The sequence below is a fragment of the Schistocerca piceifrons genome, chromosome 4 (genome assembly GCF_021461385.2).
Source record: "Schistocerca piceifrons isolate TAMUIC-IGC-003096 chromosome 4, iqSchPice1.1, whole genome shotgun sequence".
NCBI classification, from domain to species: domain Eukaryota; kingdom Metazoa; phylum Arthropoda; class Insecta; order Orthoptera; family Acrididae; genus Schistocerca; species Schistocerca piceifrons.
The window spans coordinates 21,231,688-21,254,468 of NC_060141.1; the positions used below are offsets into that span (position 1 = coordinate 21,231,688).

The window sequence follows — 22,781 nt, forward strand, 5'->3', positions numbered from 1 at the left end:
CAAGCACTGATGAGAAACGTAGAGCTAATATAGCGTAAGTAAACTAGAAGTCAAATAGTACATAGGACAGTCTTAAATTACAGCAGATATTTGGCAGCATAGATCCATGATGACTGAAAGTATCACTCGACCGTGGAACCTCACACATGGTCTCTTTCTCATCGTTGATCATGGAAGTGGCACTGGGGATTTTCAAGACCGTAATTTCATAAATTTCCATTTGTTATATTACAACTATTAGAGAACGAAAAACAGCCACCCTTTATAAGGAAATTTTAGGTACCAAGGACACTGTACAGTGAAGTAGCAAGGCTGCTGTTTTCCGAAATACAGTAAATACATTGTAACCTGAGCCAGGTACATAAACTTTCGTTATTGAAACACTTCGATGGCTTGCGTCACAATTTCGTAACTTAACTTTCGAAGCAGCTTCTGTCTTTACTCAGGCAACGGAATGGATCCAGTTTCAAGTCTTCCTATCACTGAAAGATCTGGGTTGGCTACCTGGAATACAACTCGTGTCTACCAACAGCTTGCAGTATCAACGACTTAATCGAAGTCGTGGTCTCTTTTCGAACTTGATACTGACCAATTCACACTGACGACTGTGTTCAGATGTTGTTTCATTAACATACGGACGAGCTTAGTTATTTCACTTTCTTGCTCAAATCATCAGATTTGAGCATACAGGATGCGGCGCTTAAATCCGGATAAATTTCAATTTGAATTTCCCGCCATATCGTAATTCCGTCGGTGGTCGCGAGTGGGGTTCTTGGAAGCCATGGGCATCTAGTATACAGTCAGAGCCTCACAATGGCCGGGATGGTATGAACAAGTGAGTAGAATAACCGAAGAGCCGCAACTGTCGAACGTCTTCACGCTGGGCGTTCGCCCATTCCAATAGTTCCATTCTTCGTGTACCCGAGATTAACTGTTTACGATATTATGGCCAAGTACAATGCTTCGAAGAAGTCTGGGGTTCACGTCCTAGGTCTTATGTCTAGTGAGTGTGATATCGTGCCCGCATATCTGTTTGAAAAGGAACAAATTGTCACAAAAGAAGTTTATCTGCAAGTTTTGACGAATCCTGTGAAACGTGGATGGTAACTGTGGCTTCGGTGAGACAATATGTCTTTCAACAGGACTCACACGAGCCATTTCGTCCATAAACGGCTCTCGGATAACGTCGACATGTTCTGGTCAAAGGAGTTCTGGGCCCCCAATAGCCCTGATTTGAACCCCTCGACTTCTATGTTTGGAACGTAGTGGAAAGAGTTACCAATAAGAGGAGGCACTCTAATGTCGCATCTCTACGCACTGCTATCGAAGCAGCATTCGCGAATATGGACAGCGCCGTTTTAAAGAGTGCGTGCGATCGCTTTAGGACAAGATTGGAGGCGGTCATTGCGGCTGAAGGGAATTACATCGATTAATGTTACTCTTGAAAGATACCACTATCTATATGTAAAAGGATTTTCATTTTTATTTGTATTTTGTTTTAATAAATTTGCTTTTAAAAATACGTTTCATTTGTCCGGATTTAAGCGACGCACCCTGTATGTGGTTGGTATTACGACGGAGAACGCACTACAGATTTCCTACTTTCATATCGACGACCGATCACAAAATTGCAATGCAAATATATAATTAGTGGGATGGAACTATTCTGCGACGAACCACAGTTGTACAGCAGAGAAAATGCGTATTAATTACGTTCTTTTACATAACGCACTTTTATAAATCAGACGCAATATTCAATCTTCTGGAAGGTGGATGGAGCGAAACGGCACTCAAATACTTTGCTCGTCCCGGCACAGGTTCTCGAAACTTGCAGAGCCGCAGAACTGAGCTGTCCGTCGCTGTACACGAGAAGTGGGAACGAGAAACTGCCTACCAACAGGTCCTGCATCTGCCCTCTCGTCCTAGAACATCAACATACAGCGTCCGATCCCTCATGATGGATGTTGTTTTCTCCAGTAGATGGTCGATCTAAGCGTTTCGCCACTGCAGTAACAAAACTTATATCCTAGTTAAACTTTTCTTTGGTGGATTACCAACAAAAAAACTTGACGCAAAGGTGACTGTATGTGACGAAATACTAGAGAAGTGAAAGTTTAAAACATGGAACGCTCGGATAGCCGAGAGGGTTAAAGCGGCACTTTGTGGCCTCGGGGAGGGAGCCTACCCGGATTCGACTCCTCCTCGTGGATTAACGTGGTTTTTATGTGGTTTCCCACATCCAAATGAGTAAATACCGGGCTGATACTCTCGTTCCGTTACAGATAAACGCTACAAAAAATTTAGAAAATGTTCTCATCCTTGAACATGGGATTTACAATAGTCACACACAGATGCGGTACATATATTAAGGCTTCGGCATCGGGAAGGTCAATTGGCCACGAGCTGTCACTAACATTGCCACAACTCATATAACAAAGCGACCCCGCAGAGAATCGGGAAATGGCGAAGGAGAGAACGAAGAAAGGTTTGAAACATAAAAATCAGTTTTAGGGGAAGTAGCGCTTCCGTCCTAAAGCCTGGGCGACCTTGATAACTGCGGTAACGCACGAACCAGCTACAGACTTGAATGTCTCGGTGGAAAGTTGAGTTCGTGTGTGAGACTGTATACGAATATACTCTTGTCATACATACTAGCGGAATACACTTTCGTACACATATCGATAGAAATCAAGCAGCAATTTCTTGTGAACTATCATACCAGCACTGACGTGAACGAATTTAGACCAGTATGATCTGGCGTAATGGTCGAGTACACAGTGAACTTTTTTCCTATTTAAACAAAGAAATGGAATCTTTGTACATAAAGCGTAAGATGAGCCACAAAATTAGTACATTTCTCAACGTTTGGACGTATTCTTGTTATGGAAGTCATTTTGAGCCGTGTATCAGTGATGAAAAATCTTCAGTAAAGCCAATTAAAATCTAGCAAGAACATACACGATAGCTAGACTCCCCGCGGACTCACAAAGCCACGCGATCTGGAAGGAAGGTGTAATCATCATCAGTGCATCGTAGGTCGCGACGGGCACTGCTAAGAGAGACACCCAAACACACAGGGGCACGAAATCTTCCGCTGCTTATTTGTCTCTACACATGAAGCTCAATAAAAGTTTACTCAACGCAACACAAAAACGGCGATGGAGGACCTGCGCTTATGTAATAGATAGGCTAAATGCAACTGCGATAAGTATATTCAGAAAATACATAAACACTCGCTTAACCCTGCTCGCCGCAAGCAGCCGGAAGAAATCGCATCTTTAAGTAGCAGAAAAAAATCCTCTCCCTTTCATGTGATTCGTGGATGGAGATTCTCCTGACTGAATTAATACTCGATAGGGAGCACAACCTAGTACACCGCCGTATAAAACGAACTAAAAATACTGCCGTTGTAAATCAAATATGGAGACTGCGCCGTATTCATATTTCAGTAATCTCCTAGCGAACCCGCAATGTATGAATCCTTTGTAATCGGATTTTCCACGTGACACATTCGGTACGACGTGAGACGGAGGCGACTTTGCTTCAGCTCGGCAGAAACATTTTGCAGTTAGACTGCAACAGATGTTACGAGACTTTGATTAAAGCGAAAAAGCCTTAGAACAAACGATCTGTGGCCTTTGTCAGGTACTGGTGCCCTGTAAATACTACTGTGTCGGCAAGATTAATAAAACTTGTTACGTGAACAGTATATTGGTAAGAAACAATCTGACAACCAAGTAAGTTGCAAATTAATGAATTGGGCAACAAGACTATCATTTACACTACTGCATCTGTCTCAGGTTCGCAATCTCGCTTTTTTTATTTTTCGGAATGACGAAATGTTCACCATGGACTGTAATTTGTTATATTCTCCAAACGTGGAGTTTCAACTTTGAAGTTATTTTCAAGTGGTTAATGTACAGAGAACACATCAGTTATTTTACTAATGGTTGACAACTTATAACTTAACGGCACGAAAATGACTTAATTGTCGGAACTGCAACTATGGAGATTATTATAATACTGCAGTTATGGTGAAAATATCGGCATTTAAGAAAGACTTGACTGTGTAAATAAAAATTCTGGCTTTACTGATTAAGAGCAACGATCAAATTCAATGGTGAGCTTACGAAATTTTTCCAAAAAATGTGAGATGACAGCGTAACACGAACAGCAGTAGTATATTCATGGCGCAGGGGACAGTAAACGAAAATAATGCAAACTTCTGAGTCTGCATGTCGGCTGAAGAACGACGAAGCCTAATGATTCTGTCTGAGATATCCCACTCTCATCACATCTGTTTCGCCAGTAGGAAGCGGTAGTCCTCGCAAGGCGTTAGACGCTGCCGCAGACTTTTTAAACCTTAATTAATCAATTAATGTGGCTAACACGATACCTGCTCAGTGGTCACAAGGCGTACATGTACGTAGAAATTGTTGCTGACAGTTACTGATCTGATCACATGAAGGAACGGCAGAAATAATTCCAGAGAAATATGCACCATTTATGGCAAACAGTCTTGGAAATTTTCCAGGACCAGAAAGTTAACAGATGCGTTACAGTCACTACTATACAACTGGTGAAATCAACGTGTTGTGTTGAAAATCATAAATCTGAAAGAAGTGCAAGTCTGCGGTAGCAAACCGGGAATACTTCGTACCAGCGAAACCACTATTTCGATTCACCTTTTACATTAACATGAATACGTAAAGCAGATAAGTATAAGTATTTAGAAGAATACACGCCTCTTAAACTAGCATTTAGGGAAACTGTCAAATAGAAATACGTGCAGGCACATCCTGCGGGTTAGAACCTGTAAGCCGAGGAATGATTAGAGGAAGTTCGTTTGATCGAAATCGGAAAGTACAGATAGAGTAGTACATAATATGGAACCACACCCGCTTGTGTGTTAGTACCGAAATTGCCTTTCAGTCTCGGTAGTGACGAGGAAACTGTACGAACGGTGATAAGGATCCGCGGAAGTGGATCTTACATAGGCAGTCTAAGTGAACGAAAGGCATCGTGACACTATTGTGTGTGTGAAACCTAGCTGCACTGTAGCGGGATGAAACTATTTTGAGAGTTTCACGGCGCGTAATCTCAAGTAGGGGAAACTGGTGGAGGACCATCGTCAAATAGGCACATATTTCAAAGCAAGAGAATACGAAACCCGTATCTCGACCAGACTAGGACTGAAATTAGAAGGTCCACCGGTGATGTAAAAGCGTAATTCTGCAACACCAGTAGCGGTCGATAGTGTCGTATGCGGACTATACAGATCCAGCTGGCAAGTCACCAGTATGCATTTATTGTTGTCCAGGCAGAGTGAGGTAGTCTCGCAGAAAGGTGGAGATAATGCGAAAATACGGGTAAGCTGACGGACGCAATGGAAGATATTATGCAAGAGGCAAACGACGTTGAATATAGAATGAAATTTTCACTCTACAGCGGAGTGTGCGCTGATATGAAACTTCCTGGCAGATTAAAACTGTGTGCCCGACCGAGACTCGAACTCGGAACCTTCGCATTTCGCGGGCAAGTGCTCTACAGACTGCGCTACCCAAGCACGACTCACGCCCCGTCCTCACAGCTTTACTTCTGCCAGTACATCGTCTCCTACCTTCCAAACTTTACAGAAGCTCTCCTGCGAACCTTGCAGAACTAGCGCTCCTGAAAGAAAGAATATTGCGGAGATATGGCTTAGGCACAGCCTGGGGGATGTTTCTAGAATGAAATTTTCACTCTACAGCGGTGTGTGCGCTGATATGAAACTTCCCGGCAGATTAAAACTGTGTGCCGGACCGAGACTCGAACTCGGGACCTTTGCCTTCCGCGAGCATATCGACGTTGAATATTATTACGGAAACAAGTATCGGGAAACAAAGTAACAGGGGAAATCACCGATGGCGTATTGAGAGTACACTTATGAGACGAGCACACGATTGAACATCACTGCTGGTGTGTCTCTAGCGTTGTTTCTATTCTTTTACGTTCGTAGTGAGGAGCAAACCATTACGAATACACAGTGGTACAGTCCAACACAACACGTGGCACCAAGCCATTGTTGCCAAGGTACAACTGAGGTGTCTGATGCAAAGTGCCGATGTTCGTGCGAACACATGTTTCGTAATTGGAGACAGTATCCAACCCTGAAGTCTTTCGCGTTACGATCTCGTATCGACACGCCGGTAAACGAATTGTTTAATAAAGTAGCCGGGAAATCGGTCACTAAGAGAGAGGGACTGATATTCATTTCGGATCACTGCCGGTGTAGTACTGGAGTTGCCAGATACGCCGAAGACAGGAGATTGCGGTGATGCACGCACAGAAGAAGTCATCGCACCGCTTCCGATCGCAGCTGTCCCGTTAGTGTCGTTCCGTACGGAGGGTAAGCAGCACGTGAGTGCGTAAGGGCAACCGAAGGGGAAGTCGGTCGCAAAGTGTGAGGGGGTGGTGGTGGAAACGGCGGCAGCGCTGAGAGCCGGCGAGGCGGTACTCACCGGAGCGGCAGCGGCGTGGCGGCGAGCCGGGCGGCCGGTGGCTAGTAGCGCGCGGAGCGGCCGCCGCCGGCGTCGCAGCGCTGGGGGCGGCGCCGGCCGGGGGTGGGGGGCGAGCGCGGCGCGCCATTGGCCGGCGCCCGCCTCCGGCCGCCCATATAGCGCCGGCCGCGCGCCACGCACCGCCAGAGCCCTCCGACCGGCGACTCGCGAGCTCTCTCCGCTCAGCCTCAGCCTCAGCCATGGTCCTCGCCGCGCTGCCCGCCGTCACGCTCGGGGTGGCCACCGCCGCCGCCGCCGCCGCCGCCCTCGCCGTGCTGGCGCTCGTGCTCGCCGTCGTGCAGCGCCGCCGCCCCGCCGCCCCAGCCGCCCCCGGCGACCCCCGCGACCACGAACGGCCGGCCGCAGCCCCCAGGTGAGACGCGCGCCTGCCCGCTTTCTGCCTCGCGCTCTGTCGCCGCTCGTACCTGCCGCTGTGACCGCAAAAGCGTATACCACTTTTGGTACAGAAGCTTCTCGCTATTCTACCAACAAAAGAGTCAATCTTTACGTGTCAGTCAAGTTGCTCGCATAACAGGAAGCCCTGGTGACGAACATTTGACCTCTAAATGTGCTTTGCCGTAGCAAAATTCTTATAAAAGTAACAGATGGATTTTGTTATTAAGTTTCCGATACAAAATTTCAAGCTTAGAACTAAATTTAAGGGTTTTTGTCGGAGAACACGCTTTGTACCTTCAGTTGTCTAGCCTGATCATTGCATTTCCAATAACGTTTTCAATAGTTGTATACATTAATCTTCACTTAGCAGTTATTGAATGTATGCACAGTTTGTAATACCTGGCTAGACAATTTTAATCTTCCTATAATGAATTTTCACTGTGTTGTGGAGTGTGTGACGATTTGATATTGGGCAGGTAGAGCAGAAATACGACTGATAGAGGGGGGAAGGTGGCGGACGTGCGACGGCGGTGGCTCGCTCGAGTTGGTACAGCATTTGCCCACGACAGGCGAACTTTGTGGGTTCGATATTCTGTCCGATACATCTTTTTAATCTGCTTGGAAGTTTCGAATTCAGTTAAGCCGTGCCGGATCCTTAAGTGAATAGCAGGGAAAGAAAATTAATATTTAATAAGAAATTAATATTGAAAAAATTAAAGTAAATTAATATTTGAACCTAAGGAGTTGTACTAATTTGCAACAGCATGAATAAGTTCAGTGTCAGTTACTAGTATTACGGCAACCCACTATTTGTCTGTGGCCGTGACAAGCATTGTTTCGGTATATAATAATAATTCAGTTACTCCACTATAGCGCGTTTTTTTGCAACGCCTGACGCGTTTCTGAATATAACACTTCCAGCGGCTGCGATTCGTGATTTTTTTTTTTTTTTTTTTTTCTTGAAGTGATGGTGAGAACGTCGCCGCATAGGCTGCTCTAAATAATTCTGTGACCCTCGAAGATGCTCAAAAGGTCAGACATTGAGGCGCTGTGCCGTACAAATCATCAAAGGAGCACTGGGTTGCCGACAGGCCGGCGGGCCCGCGGCCGCTGCCCGTGCTGGGCTCGCTGCACCTGCTGGGGCAGCACGCGACGCCCTTCGAGGCGTTCACGGCGCTGGCCAGGCAGTACGGCGACATCTACCAGCTGACGCTGGGCGCCACGCCGTGCGTCGTCGTCAACAGCTACCCCCTCATCAAGGAGGTCCTCATCACCAAGGGTGCGCACTTCGGCGGCCGCCCCGACTTCATCCGCTTTCACAAGCTCTTCGGCGGCGACCGCAACAACTGTAAGTATTCCTTGCCGCTGTCCTATATCTTCTCGTTCGGACATTACTGCGCGCTGCGCTTATTCCCTCGAAACCTTGCTACTCCCTGCTCAATTAATCAGACATTTTGCACTTTGCCTCTTTCCAAACAGGCTCTCGCCTTATCGATTATCTGATAACGTCTTGTAGTGTACCCTCTTCAACGGAAAGAAAAATTGCTTTGCGAAGAGATATTTCGCTTCGTAACAGCGCCCCTTTCCCAGTCAGATCGTGGCAGGATGCCGCAGCTGCTATGCTTACAAGTACTCTTTACTCCACAATTTGCGTGAATGATAATGTAGCTAAATAAACGTTTTAGCTATCGTTATACATAGACTAGATAAATATTGAAATTTTTTGCATTATGTTTATTTGCAAGTTGCTAATAATTATTGTCTCCGCAATTCTAGACTTTATGATAACCTTACAGACGACAGTTTTGCAGTTTTTAACTCACTAATTAGACCTGTCTCGTCATATTTGTTTATAAGACACTCTTACCAAGAAATTTGCTAGCTATTTCTGACGCAAACTAGTCGTGTGATTACAAAGTCACGTTTATTGTAGTGAAAGTCATTTTGTGTCCACGAGATCACGAATCTATTAATATGCACGGAAATCAACTCTAGAAATTGTCGCTAGTGAAGAGTGTTTGTGCTGGACCTTGTCCCAGAACACTTGTCTTTGTAACCTCGGAGCTTGTTGGAGCTGTGAATAACAATCTACCTAAAACATCCTTCTCTGGGACAGAACTGAAAAAATTCTGTGGTACGCGCGGTAATTGGAAAAAGTTCGTCACGGGCGAGTCTATTTTTCACCACTGACAGTGTTACGAAGGATTCAGCTCTGTATATCGTGCATGTAAGAAGCGAGAAGGGCAGTGCTACGCCCCGACGACGTCGAGTCGATTAGGGACGAAATAGAAGTCCGTCCGGACGAGCGAGCAGAAGGAAGGAAGGAAGTAGGTTGCGATTCTGTCACTGGGCGTTGGCTGCAGAGTCGTACGCTGACTCGGCCGATCTGCGGTCAAGCCAACGGTGCATTTAAAAGGCGGCGTCACAACTTTCTCGGCCGAGGAGTTTGGGCGGGCGCGCCGCTGACGTAACGGCGCCTCATCGCCCTTGACCGTCATCTCCTCAGGCGGGGCCGCGAGCTTCCGGCACGGAGCGCGCCAGCCACACCGACGGCCGGGTCTCCACAGCAAGTGGGACCGAGTTGTCAGTGCTGTCTCAACCTGCATACCCAGTACTTTCTGTCGCGTCGCGACAAGTATCGTTTTCGCACCAGGGTTCTTGCCTCGATATTCTTCTTAGTCAATAGCTCTTTCACAACCTCTACAGTCTTATTCACATTCCTGTCTCCGCTTAATAGGTCTAGATATTTGCATTATTTTACTAGAATTAAGTTCTTTCTTTGTGCAAAAACAAGCGTTTTGTCAGTAGTTGTAAAAGAAAACATAAAAGTGGATGATGGATAGATAACTGGAAACGGCTTTGAATTAAACCTACTGTTAAACTCCGAAACATTTTTAACACTCTTTCATTTAATCACTTGTCACTCAGGAAAAATGAATCAATAACATTGGAACATACTTGCTAGAGCAAGGCATGAGATTCAGTCCGATTTCGTTCTTTGTTCGGGAAAACTGTCGCAAAGTTTAATTAATTCTATTGAAATGAAATGTCGTGTGACGAGGGCCTCCCGTCGGGTAGACCGTTCGCCTGGTGCAAGTCTTTCGATTTGACGCCACTTCGGCGACATGCGCGTCGATGGGGATCAAATGATGATGATTAGGACAACACAACACCCACTCCCTGAGCGGAGAAAATCTCCGACCCAGCCTGGAATAGAAACCGGGCCCTTTGGATTGACAGTCTGTCGCGCTGACCACTCAGCTACAGGGGGCGGACATTAATTCTATTAAAAATTACGTTTGTTATTTTCTCTTTAAATGAGATAGTTTTGTGTAGAATCATTACCACACACGACACGCAGTTTCGCTACACCGCGAATTTAATTTCTTTTCATTGTGTGGTTTAGAGTTTTTAACTGGACAAAATAGGAATGTTCTTGTAATTCGAATGACGGACAGCTGGGCAGGGAGTAATGAATAAGTAGAAACGTATATCACCGTAAATGAAGAAAGTTTCACAAGCGAAGATCGCTAAAAAAAAAATCATTTTATTGGATGACCGGTTTAGGCAGAACTAGGCTGTCATCATCGGTTCTTATGCTTTAAAATCTTACAACATATCGTCCAACAGTGTTTCAAGGCGTTTCGCATTCCATTCGCACTGCCCACTCTGATGACATGCCGTCTTGTATTCATCTTCATGCGACCTTTGCTTGTGAAATTTTCTTTAGTTACCACGCACTGCTGATCGCCCCCACACTGACAGTGTCACCAATACATAAACATAAAGTAAATGGTTGAGGCTCTGTCCTGACATATAACCAACTTTGCGCATTCTTGCAACGTAAAAGCATCACGTTACAGCTCTACACATTCAGCACGTTCAGTCGGCAAAGAGCAAATATCCGAATCGTCGAAATTCAAAAGACGAAACCGATATTACCGAAACAGTTTCCCCGCAAACTGAGTTGAGTCAGAACTGAGTGGTAACAAGTTTATCACTTGTGACTGCAATAATACATAACACGAAATACTTAAATAGACGAGATTGATGGATGTTAAATACTAGGATGGGAAGAGTATCGATAGAAATGACCTGTTTCAGCGCTGGACTAAAAAATATGACGTTACGAAGTTTTGCTGTGAAGAGTCTCGAACCCTAGATGTAAAACCTTTTATTCTGTTTCCTCAGAAAAACGCTCAAAAACGATACGGCGTCCTGAACTCTCAGATTCAGTGTGATACCGATGTATCTCAGGGGTTCCAAATTGGCGTCCTCGACAACTCGCGTCTCTGCTTGTGAAGGCGATCCTTATTCAGCAGTTCTCGATACGCAGAGGAAGTCACTGAAAATCTGTCCAATTTTGAAAGACTGGCGTGCAGCAACCGCCGTTTACAGCTCCCCAATTTCAAGCTTGGAGGAACGTTTATTGAGAGGCGCCGGAAAGTTAGTAATTGCACGACACAGTTCCTCTCAGTTACATTATTGCCTGCTTTGAGAAACAATATTTAGTGAATATAAACAGAGAAAAACTGAATTCTGAGAGTAAAGTGCTTCTAAGTTCGAGAGGCTAGGAAAGCAAAACTTTTCATTCGATTGACGTAAAATGTGAAAGTAAGCACTGCTGAGCCAATTGGCAATGAGACTTGTATCCTGGTATATTAATACAGGGTGTTATTGGTATCTTTCTGTATTAGAAAAGTAACGCTTACGAATCGGGAAAATAGGTAGCTCGAATTTTGTCCTCGGAGCGTGGGAACAACGCGTGTTGGAGGGGCTGAGGTAGGCCCCAACTGGCGATCGAGTTCCGCCCCGTGGAAGGAGTTGTTCCGTTGCGTCAGTCGAATTGTGCTCCTACGCATTGAAGCTTTTCACGTTTTTAGGGTTCCCTCAGAAGAGGTAACAGCAGGGGGTTGTCAGACGAGAAGGGTGTTTTGGTGAGTGGGTGCCCGCCGTCCCAGCTGCTCCCGACGTTCCCTTTCAGCCGGAGGCCACTTTCTCCGGCCAGCGCCGGCGGCCGGCGTGCAGCCTCCCTCGGCAGGTCGGCAGACGCGCTCCGAACCAAATCACAGCCGAGGTTCCACGAGCTGCTCTGATGGCAGCTGCCGGCTTCAAGGTCGCAGCGCGGCATTGTGGGCCTTGGGCCGCTACCTGCCGGGGGAGGCTGGCGCGACCTTGGGCTGGGGGTCAGCGGGGCAGGCGGGCTCCCCAGCACGAAGTGGCGGAATGTCTACACGCCTCAGGGCTCATTCTTCCAAGGACATTCCTTCTGTTGTTACCTAGTTTTTCCACACTCTTTTGCATTGTCACTTCACCTCCTCCTAGTTACTGCATTGTGCATTTCCTCGTAACCCCGATTCACCACTGATACCTAGCTATTTCTGCTAACTGTCCTATACTGACTTTCTGCTTCGACTATTCTGCTCAATACCTCTTCATTTCATGCTTTACCTCGAGTGCACCTAATTTTCAACTTAGTTTGGTATTTCTTCATTTCTTCCCTGCACGTTTCCTGGGCGTCTGCATTTCACTTCAACATAGTGTTACAAAGCTGTCTCGTAATATCAACTATGTTATTTAACTTCAGTACGTTTCTATTCCTACAGAACTTTTTTTTCTGGGCGTCTTGTCGTCTAAGTTACCTGTGTAACACTAGAAATTTTGTTTCGATTAGATAGCAATATCTCTCTATTGATTCTGTTGTATCTTCCCAAATTGTGAGATTTAACGTGTTTTTGTTCTCATTCCGTTACTCTTCAGACATTTTAATGTTTTCTTTACCCTGAAAGCGATTTTCGTTATCAGTAACACGCGCAGTAGTGACAATTTAATATTGGTACGTTCACTTACAACTCGAGGCTACATCTGTTTTGCATATTTATCCGCTTCGTTCATCATCTTTTACTTCTTTACAAGTCAAGCAATTCAGACGGTGATTCCTATTGTCGTTTTGCCTCTTACTAATGAGCACCTGTCGTCGTTAAAGTGGTGCTGCTATAATTTCCAATCGCTCTGAGCAGATGATATAGTTACGCTCGTCTATTTCGGCCGTGTGCCTTCGTGGCTAAGCAGCGAGCATCGGTAACTTCCACGTCGACGTCCTGGATTTCCCTTACCAGTGGTACCGAGGGATTCTAGCTAGAGGGAAGAATGAAACAGGGTACAATCACGCTGGTGACAAGGAGCTCAACTACCGCGAGACGAAGTGTCTCCAGACTGACGTTCCCTGCCGTCGGTGGTCACAGAGCGATGTCTCGGAGAGTTTCATGTAGCACGCTCGTGGCTGGCAGCAGCAGCGCAGGCAGCACTTGGCCGGCAGGACTGACTCGGCGCTTTTTCGGCGGCATTCCTGTGAAGCGGACTGAGACGGTGCGCGGCAGAGCGTCAGAGCGGCCGGCACCGTTCGGAGGCGGCGGGCGGCCGCTTCCGGCCGCGTGGGAACAGCGCGACCCGGCCGGGCAGGCGCAGACGTGGCGGGGGCGAAACTCGAAACCGCCCGGCAAACAGCGCCGCCGTGGCAGTCGCAAAAACGCCGCGCATCTGCCGTCTTCTGCCCGAGCCGAAATCAGCGCTTCCTCACTTTGTATTATTATTCGACAGTAGTTCTGACTGCCGTCCAATGCACACAAGGAACAGTCTTCGAGGAAAGTAGTCGACTGGCTTCTAGGGGTTCGACGTCCCGTTGACGTAGAGCCTATTAAAAACAGAGCAGAAGGCGTAGCGCGTTGGGGCATATGTCTGAAACCCACAACGTCTGAACACTTGCCGAGACCAATGCTAGCCGGCCGAAGTGGCCGTGCGGTTAAAGGCGCTGCAGTCTGGAACCGCAAGACCGCTACGGTCGCAGGTTCGAATCCTGCCTCGGGCATGGATGTTTGTGATGTCCTTAGGTTAGTTAGGTTTAACTAGTTCAAAGTTCTAGGGGACTAATGACCTCAGCAGTTGAGTCCCATAGTGCTCAGAGCCATTTCAACCAACCAGACCAATGCTCCATCTCACTCGATTACTGATTTTTAATGGTAGCAGGGACAACGTACTCAATTCATCGATGTTAGATGAAACCCAGAAGGTAATACGAACAGAGAAAGAAGTTGTCATAAAAAGGCGAAAGACCGTTGGGAGGGAACTACGTCTTCCAGCAACACGTATAATTCGAGACGCGTCATTAGCTAGCAGTCTGACGCTAGCAAAGACCTTAGACGTTTGCCAGAATGCATTAAGTTGTTTGACGGAGTGCTGGGAAAGAAGCTGCCAGTAGCGGTGACGGGAGGCCGCGACGCAGCGCGGGCTACGTTTGTTTCGCGGGTTGCCTGCTCGGCGACGGGCAGGCGCTTCGTTCGACAGCGCCGGCTGCGCTACCGAAGCAATCCAGCACAGTAATCGGCAGAATGTTGTGACTTGCTACTTAATCCATCAACAGTAAGCAGCCCGACCTTTCGTTTAAATCAGAAACTTAGGAGTGGAAGACAAAATGGTTTTTGTAATTATTTGGTATTAGTGCGTCAGGACCGGCCTTCCCAACGGCTCTCCAAGCAAGTACTCCAGAAGGTTGAAACCGAAAGATATACATGCCGTTTTGCATTGAAGTAAGAATTCTGAAGCGGAATACGGCACTACGTACATAACGGAAGTGCGGTCAGTGAACGCAGCGAGAATATCGAGAGCAGACCACATGGCTGAGAGAAGCGCACTGTGCGGCAAACTCGGTAGGCAGAAAACTAATTGGGGTCCGATCAGAGCGTCGATCACGTATACTGGCGAACGAGAGCGCCTTTTAGCTTTTTTCCGTCAGCATAAATGCACCTATACTAAGATCGTATATGTTCTTTCGGACATGTCCGAAAGAACAGATACCATCGGTGACCATGCAGTTCGTTAGAATCAAATGACAATGAAATCAACACGCTTAGCTGCTTACAGGCGTTGATATACGTCAACGGGGACAGATGAAAATGTGTGCCCCGACCGGGACTCGAAGCCGGGATCTCCTGCTTACATGGCAGACGCTCTATCCATCTGAGCCACCGAGGACACAGAGGATAGCGCGACTGCAGGGATTTATCTCTGCCACGCCTCCCGCGAAACCCACATTCTCAACGTACTCTCCCGCACTACATTCGTAGTGCCCCCGCCCATTATACTCATTACTCGCGGCGCGTTGCAGATTCCCGTAAGAGTTCGGGCACTGTTTGTTCATTCGCACAGAAGAAGAAGATGGTGAAGTGACCGGTGAGCCTTAACTATATATATATACTAAGATGGTATCTGTTCTTTCGGACAATACGTTGAGAACGTGGGTTTCGCGGGAGGTTTGCCAGAGATAAATCCCTGCAGTCGCGCAATCCTCTGTGTTCTCAGTGGCTCAGATGGATAGAGCGTCTGCCATGTGAGGAGGAGAACCCGGGTTCGAGTCCACACATTTTCATCTGTCCCCGTTGACGTATGTCAACGCCTGGGTGTTCATTTCATTGTAATTTCATAAATGCACCTGTCAACTTCAGACTAATAACACACCCACAGCCTAGGGGTACCAAATTTATTGCTAGACAACCGTGGTCTAAAAGTAACTGACGATACGAGAAAAGGAATGTTACTCGACCATAAAAAATATAGAAGGTGCTAGACGCAGATGTTATTGGAAGAGTCCGTCATACCCAGATTCTGAAAATGAGAATCATATCAGGATTAGGGGACACTTAACGTGATGGAACTTGACTCCGGTGGAGGATGTGAGGTGAGGTGACTATGCGCGGGCAGCTGGTGCTTAGGGCGCGGTGTGTGGCGTGTTGCAGCGCTGGCGCTGTGCGACTGGTCGGAGCTGCAGAAGACGCGGCGCAGCATCGCGCGCATCTACTGCTCGCCGCGAGCCGCCTCGGCCCACTACGACCGGCTGGAGCAGGCGTGCGCGCGCGAGGCGGCGGCCCTGCTGGGGCGCCTGGGGGCGGCGCTGCGGCCGCAGCCCGTCCACGTGAAGCCGCTGCTGCAGGCCGCCTGCGCCAACATCTTCACCAGCTACATGTGCTCCGCCTCCTTCGACTACGACGACCCCGGCTTCAAGAAGGTGAGCCGCACACCTCTGCGACGTCACCCAGACCTTCCACTCAAACGCCAACTCGTTACCGCCTCCGACTCGAGGAAACTGCACTAGTAATTCAACTGCCCGGTCCTGTACGATGCATAATGACCCTTACAGACTTTGGGGACACGTTCCTTACACACAAAAAAAAGTATAGTAAAAATGGGCTTTAAAATGTATACCTTAAGAGGTATGGGCACTGGTTCATCTTCGATACTGTGAGACACATCTCTTCTACTGCAGGCTCTTTGCTTTCCATATATCGGGAGACGTTATCAATCACCAAAACGAGAAAAAAAAGTCTGGTAAATACTGGTTCTAAAGTGCATGCTTCAACAACTACGAGCACTTGCTCATATTCACTATTATGAAACACATCTCTTCTGCTGAACAACAACAAGTAACTCTTAAGGTATGCGTTTAAGAGCTCATGTTTACTGGACAGTTTTTTCTTGTTTTGGTCCATACTATATCCTCCACGAATACGGAAAGCAAAGAACTTGCAGTAGACGAGAGCTATGTCTCCGCAATATCCTTTCTTTCAGGAGTGCTAGTCTCGCATGGTTCGCAGGAGAACTTCTGCGAAGTTTGGAAGGTAGGAGACGAGGTACTGGCGGAAGTAAAGCTGTGAGGACGCGGCGTGAGTCGTGCTTGGGTAGCTCAGTTGGTAGAGCACTTGCCCGCGAAAGGCAAAGGTCTCAAGTTCGAGTCTCGGTCCGGCACACAGTTTTAATCTGCCAGGAAGTTTCATATCAGCGCACACTCCGCTGCAGAGTGAAAATCTCATTCTGGAGACGAGAGCTCTTTCACGCACTTATAGCCATTAAGGTGTGCATTTTAGAGCCTACCTTTACCAGACATTTTTTGTTTTGTTGTGGACGACTCGTCCTAAAATTCTGCAAAGGGAGTTTATTTAGACCGTGCCTACCTCTTCACAGACACGCAACAACAAGCGGCCTTAGGTTTCGAGCTCCTGTAGTCCGCAGCTCGTGGTCGTGCGGTAGCGTTCTCGCTTCCCGCGCCCGGGTTCGACTCCCGTCGGGGTCAGGGATTTTCTCTGCCTCGTGATGACTGGGTGTTGTGTGATATCCTTAGATTAGTTAGGTTTAAGTAGTTCTAAGTTCTAGGGGCCTGATGACCATAGATATTAAGTCCCATAGTGTTCAGAGCCATTTGAACCTTTTTTGAGGTCCTGTATTTTACTCTGCGGCTTGCGTCAAGTATAACTCGTACATGAGGACGTCCGAAAAATAATTCAGTACGACGTCTCATAACAGCAGCTGCGGTTTAGTTCTGGGCCTCATCAACTGTTTTTGCAAATAGTGCACCGAACAGTAGCGAAAAAAATACACATTCTGTAACCCGAGCAATGCCAACGCATTTTGCATAATGCGAATTACCAAGGGGAGAGGGAAAGGGTGGGGTATCTTGAGGCCACGCTAAAAAAAAGTTAAGAGAAAAAAATTTCAATAATTGTTGTTAAATTTTATTAACACCATGCTTTTTAAAGAAGTACTGGTGCGTAATTAGGGTCCAGAACCTAAAAATGTCTTTTACGACAGTCTTAGCAATATGAATGCATTTTCAGTATCGTGTATCACCAAGCTGGTGGTGTTACATGACCACCACAAAAAATTAAGGCAATTTCGTTGACTTTTACTAACAACATACTTTTAAAAGAGGTTTTGATGTGTAAATGTATGTCATTGATTGTGGAAAGAGACATCTACTACTTAGACTTACATTTTTGGGTAGAGTGTAGCTGAAAATTTTAAAATGCTTACAAAATCTTGTGGAAGAATACATTAAAATATAAAGTAGCCGACTATATTACAATTTTTTCAAAAGGCTTGTGTAAATTATCACCCCCTCTCCTCTCCCCCGTTGGCCTTGTGGGGGTAAAGTTTGGGGAGGTACGATGTTATCTAAGTAGCATCACACCATTCCCTCTGCTGCAAACATGTCAGTTTACGATCTTTCCTGTAGCTTATCTTGTCGTGTCGCGGGAAGATTACAAACCGAGTATTAAATAAAAGCAGCGATACTTTCTTCATCATTGGAGACAATGTACGGAACACATAATTTTCAATTTTTAATGTACTACATTCAGTGGACCATTTATGGTGAGGGCGTACAAATTTCTTCTACCAGACTCCGCGTGTTATTCGGAGCTTATTGTCGGTGTCCCGTGTTGACTGACCTCCTGCCAGTAGAGTCCGCTAACGCTGTGAAACCCCGGCAGATGGTGCGCACCTTCGACGAGATCTTCTGGGAGATCAACCAGGGCTACGCGGTGGACTTCATGCCGTGGCTGGAGCCCGTGTACCGCGGCCACATGCGCCGCATCTCCGACTGGGCGGCCGAGATCCGCCAGTTCATCCTGTCGCGCATCATCGAGTCGCACCGGCGCTCGCTGGACCGCGCGCAGGGGCCGCGCGACTTCACCGACGCGCTGCTGCTCTACCTGGAGGAGGACCCGCTCCTCAACTGGGAGCACATCATCTTCGAGCTCGAGGACTTTCTCGGTGAGTCTCACCAGAGCACGCTTGCGAACAGGGCAAAAGTCAGGCTCCGGCATATTTCCTCTGCTGGTCTCGAAATTGATACCCGTCTTACTATCGGGACCTCGCTGGCCGACGACGATACCACACATATGCGGCGAGTCAAGTTTTCATCGGGAGGAGCGGTTCGTAAGTTTTTCCGTCGGTGCGAGTATTAGCCGCGAAAGCCACCGTCTAGGATTCGACTCACAGCGCAACAGAATGTTTTAGTCTGTTGGGAAATTTCAAAATAGCTCACACTCCGCTGCCGAGTGAATAATTCTCAGAGTTTAATACTCGACAATGGGTTCTGTCGTAGATAGCTCTGCAAGCGACAGTAAGACAGTACGCCAATGTCGTCGATCGCATCTGAATCACACGATGCTACACATCACAACAGAACACTGACATTTTCTGAAGCCCTACATTTAGGCAACTGAACGTACGCTTGCGTTATTCCAGCCAACAGTGCCACAGAGCTTTTCAATTCACTTGGGGATGTACCCGAAATGTTACACTGACAGCCCTGATGGCGTGCCGAATCAGAAAGTGAAATATTTTGTTTCAGAAGTAGCTGGCTCGGTTAATTATTATAACGCGAATTTTAAATATTGAAGTGGGTCAATGTGGCTCCAACTGTTGATTCGAACATCGTGGTTTTAAAAAAATAAAACATTAAGCAGGTTCTATATAATTACCGCAATTATTATCTCAATGAGATAGCGGTAATGGTGGCTGAAAGATTACGTCCAGGCCGGCTAATTATAGTCGTGAAGCAAACTCATCGATATCTGCGGAGTATGAGATGTCAGAATAGAAATATATTACTTGTGACAGGGAAGTAAATAAGGACTATACAATGTGTCAATTTAGTGGTCTTATTATTATTCTCCGAAACGGTAACTTCCCAACCACACACATGCGTATAGCCAGAGGCTAGCAAGAAAAGAAATAACGCTCGAAGTGGCAAGATAACGATACAAAAAGGAAGATATTTCCAGAGTTATCGACACACTGAACTTACTTATTACGCGAGTCTCTTTTTTATCATACAGAAAACATCGAGTGTCCTCCTAAAATTAAATCACAAAAGAAAATTTGTGTCTACAGCGTCATTCACTGTTCTTCACGCTGCTCACATTCATGAAAACGGGGTGACTGCTTTTCTATACTCAACGGATTCGCTACAGGTCTCCGCTCAGTTTCTGAATTCGTATTAGAATCGTACGAGGCATTTTTATCGATCTAAAGCAGTGTCCCGTACGGTGTTAGAAACTTGCCACTGACTTTTGTCCTACGACTGAACTGAGGCGAGGCGGCAGAGTGACACTGTGGCTGTCCCTGGTGCGCAGGTGGTCACTCGGCCATCGGCAACCTGCTGATGCTGGCGCTGCGGGCCATCGCGCTGCACCCCGAGGTGGGCGAGCGCATCCGGCGCGAGGCGGACGCGACCACCGGCGGCTCGCGGCTCGTGTCGCTCTTCGACAAGCCGGCCATGCCCTTCACCGAGGCCACCATCCTGGAGACGCTGCGCACCGCCTCGTCCCCCATCGTGCCGCACGTCGCCACGCAGGACACGTCGGTGGCCGGCTACGCCGTCGACAAGGGCACCGTCGTCTTCCTCAACAACTACGAGCTCAACAGCGGCGAGACTTACTGGTCGCAGCCGGCCGCCTTCCGGCCCGAGCGCTTCCTGTCGGCCGACGGCGGCGCCGTCGTCAAGCCGGAGCACTTCATCCCGTTCAGCACGGGCAAGCGCACGTGCATCGGCCAGCGGCTGGTGCAGGGCTGCGCCTTCGTGCTGCTCGCCGCGCTCGTGCAGACGCACGACGTCGCCGCGCCGCCCTCCGGCGAGATGCAGACGTTCCCGGCGTGCGTCGCCGTGCCGCCCGACACCTTCCCGCTCGTCTTCACGCCCCGCCAGCCCGCCGACTAGGCGCCGCCGCCGCCGCCGCCGCAGAGGCCAGCACCGCCACCGCCCCCGCCCCCGCCGCAGCCGCAGCCGGCGGCTCGCACGCCCCCTCCTCCCCCGCAGCGAGAGGCAGCCCCGAGACGGCGCCCCGCTCCGGAACTCACCGTCAGTCCGGACTCCGGCGGCTCTCACTGAACCGAGGCCTACTTTCCCCTTACATCGATTGTAACCATCTACAACTACCGACACTAACGTAGACACGGATAGCAATTCTATTTCTCTAGACGAGGGAATTAGGTAATTTGTAGTGCATCAAATGCTCGCTCGTAACAGATATTTGGCAAATTATTTTTCTCCTCAACCATCCTACTACGTGTACGGTAAGCGTCATTAGAGAGTGCTAGCGTCCAGAACGGGGGGTCGACTGACCGTGCAGCCCTTGTCACCTTACTACACGAGTGTCTTATACAGCGTCGCAAAAATCATCTGCGACAATTCCCTAACGTGTATAAAATTAATATCGAGGGCTGTCCTTCTGCTAACATAGTGTCCATTTGTTCTTTTACGCCTGTAGACTGACATGGAGCTTTCTAATCATCTTTCAATTGCAGAAACATAAACCATCTGGTAATACTCCAGCGCGCAGGAGGTCATATCGGCTATTAAATGCCTACGCTTATTTGCATCTTCCGTGCATTCCACATCTCTAAACTCCACGAGCGTTCTACTAGACATCGACGTGTCTCCTAAGTAACAATAATGAAAGGCGCTTAAAAATATGGAGTTTGAGTAGTATGCTGTCAGAAGTTGCGTCGAAACTTACGTGCTTGTCATTTCATATACTCATCGTTTCTAAGGTTAAGGTGTTTAAGGAAACTTCCGAGAGATTTCGCATTTCGCAATGATTTGCTACGATACCAAAGTATTTTATAGAGTAGATTTTACTGACTAAACGACTATACGTAACACCAGAGACTTTCACGTTTATTTCTGTGGGAAGGGATTCTGTCCTCTTTTCATACGTATTGTTTGTTACATTCGCCACCGATAGTAGTCTCGCTGGTTTTGAATGCAAGTCGGCATGAATGTGTATACGCGCGTGATCGTTATATGCTTGCGTTATATGTTGTACGTTCCCAGTGTTCTTTTTTTCTGGTCCTAGAGTTAGGAACAATCTAATCACTCAAGTACCTTCTTAAAAGATGTCTGAAAAGAACAGCACATATCAGTATGCGTCAGAAGGCGCTTGTTTTTTACGTTTAAGTGTACTTTTTTATACAGCGCAACAGAAATACTTATACTGTGTCCAATGTAATTGGACGCTCATACTAAACAATGTATAGATCTGCAAATAATAAAAATAGTCATTTCTGTATACAAACAAGTTTCTCATTTATTTACAAATCAGCTGTTTCCCGAACACCCTGTTCCACTTTCATCTGTATCCTGGATTTCCATCACTGCTGCTAACATCACGTTACCTAAACACATAAATACAAAGTTTGATACAATCAGTCATGTAATTTTCCTCAGTACTTATTTTACTGCCACAATAGCAATTTAAAAAAAACGCAATGTGACAAACAATATAGTGTTCTGTACTTTCCTTATAATAAAGATTGGGCTGTGGAAAACGCTATGCAGCAATGTCACTGAGCAATAGCATAAACGAATCATATCCAATAGGAGCATAAATGTAGTCTGTCACCACTACTCTTCTCTATTATGAAAATTGTTTTATTATCAGAATTATGTGTCACAGTGGGGCCAACTATCGCTGCATGTTACAAAGCAATTCCAAAAACAATCGCATAAATGAATAAAAATATAAGCTGTCTGTAATATTATCCTTTTGATTATTACGAAAATGGTTTTAACACAAAATTTTACTGTACAATGGCAGCTACTACAGTATTTTGCGGATGAAATTGGTTTTAATATTAGAATTACTTAGCACAGTGGGACCAACAATCTCACCATTTTGTAGATCAATTTAAAAAGCAAATGCATAAATGAATTATTTCCAAAAGGAGCATAAATATGGAAACTCATCAATATTATACTTTTGATTATTACCAAGATATTTTTAGTATGAGAATTATTTTGCACAATGACAGCTATCACAGCTTTTTACAGACCAGTTTCAACAGCAACATATCATTTCTAACATGCCCTACGTTTGGGCTTAGCGCATCTCATAATGTACGCTGGCTGCAAATTCATCACATATGACATTATAAACAGCTCTGAGTACGTAAGACTCGGCAGTATAACTGTCATGCATTATGTCGCTTAATTTTAAGTACCGGAATAAGAAT

At 46.8% G+C, this 22,781-nt stretch overlaps 1 protein-coding gene across 1 annotated transcript in view; it reads left to right on the plus strand.

Moving 5' to 3' along the window:
• The window catches only part of LOC124795559 (cytochrome P450 307a1-like), an 82,229-nt gene extending 61,693 nt beyond the window's left edge, over nt 1-20,536 (plus strand). Inside the window, exons 3-7 of the mRNA XM_047259631.1 lie at nt 6,864-6,912; nt 8,027-8,283; nt 15,728-15,996; nt 18,254-18,536; nt 19,904-20,536. Coding sequence (XP_047115587.1) covers nt 6,864-6,912; nt 8,027-8,283; nt 15,728-15,996; nt 18,254-18,536; nt 19,904-20,487 — 1,442 coding nt within the window. The 3' untranslated portion in view covers nt 20,488-20,536. The remainder of the gene's footprint in view (nt 1-6,863; nt 6,913-8,026; nt 8,284-15,727; nt 15,997-18,253; nt 18,537-19,903) is intronic.
• The last annotated feature ends 2,245 nt before the right edge of the window (nt 20,537-22,781 follow it).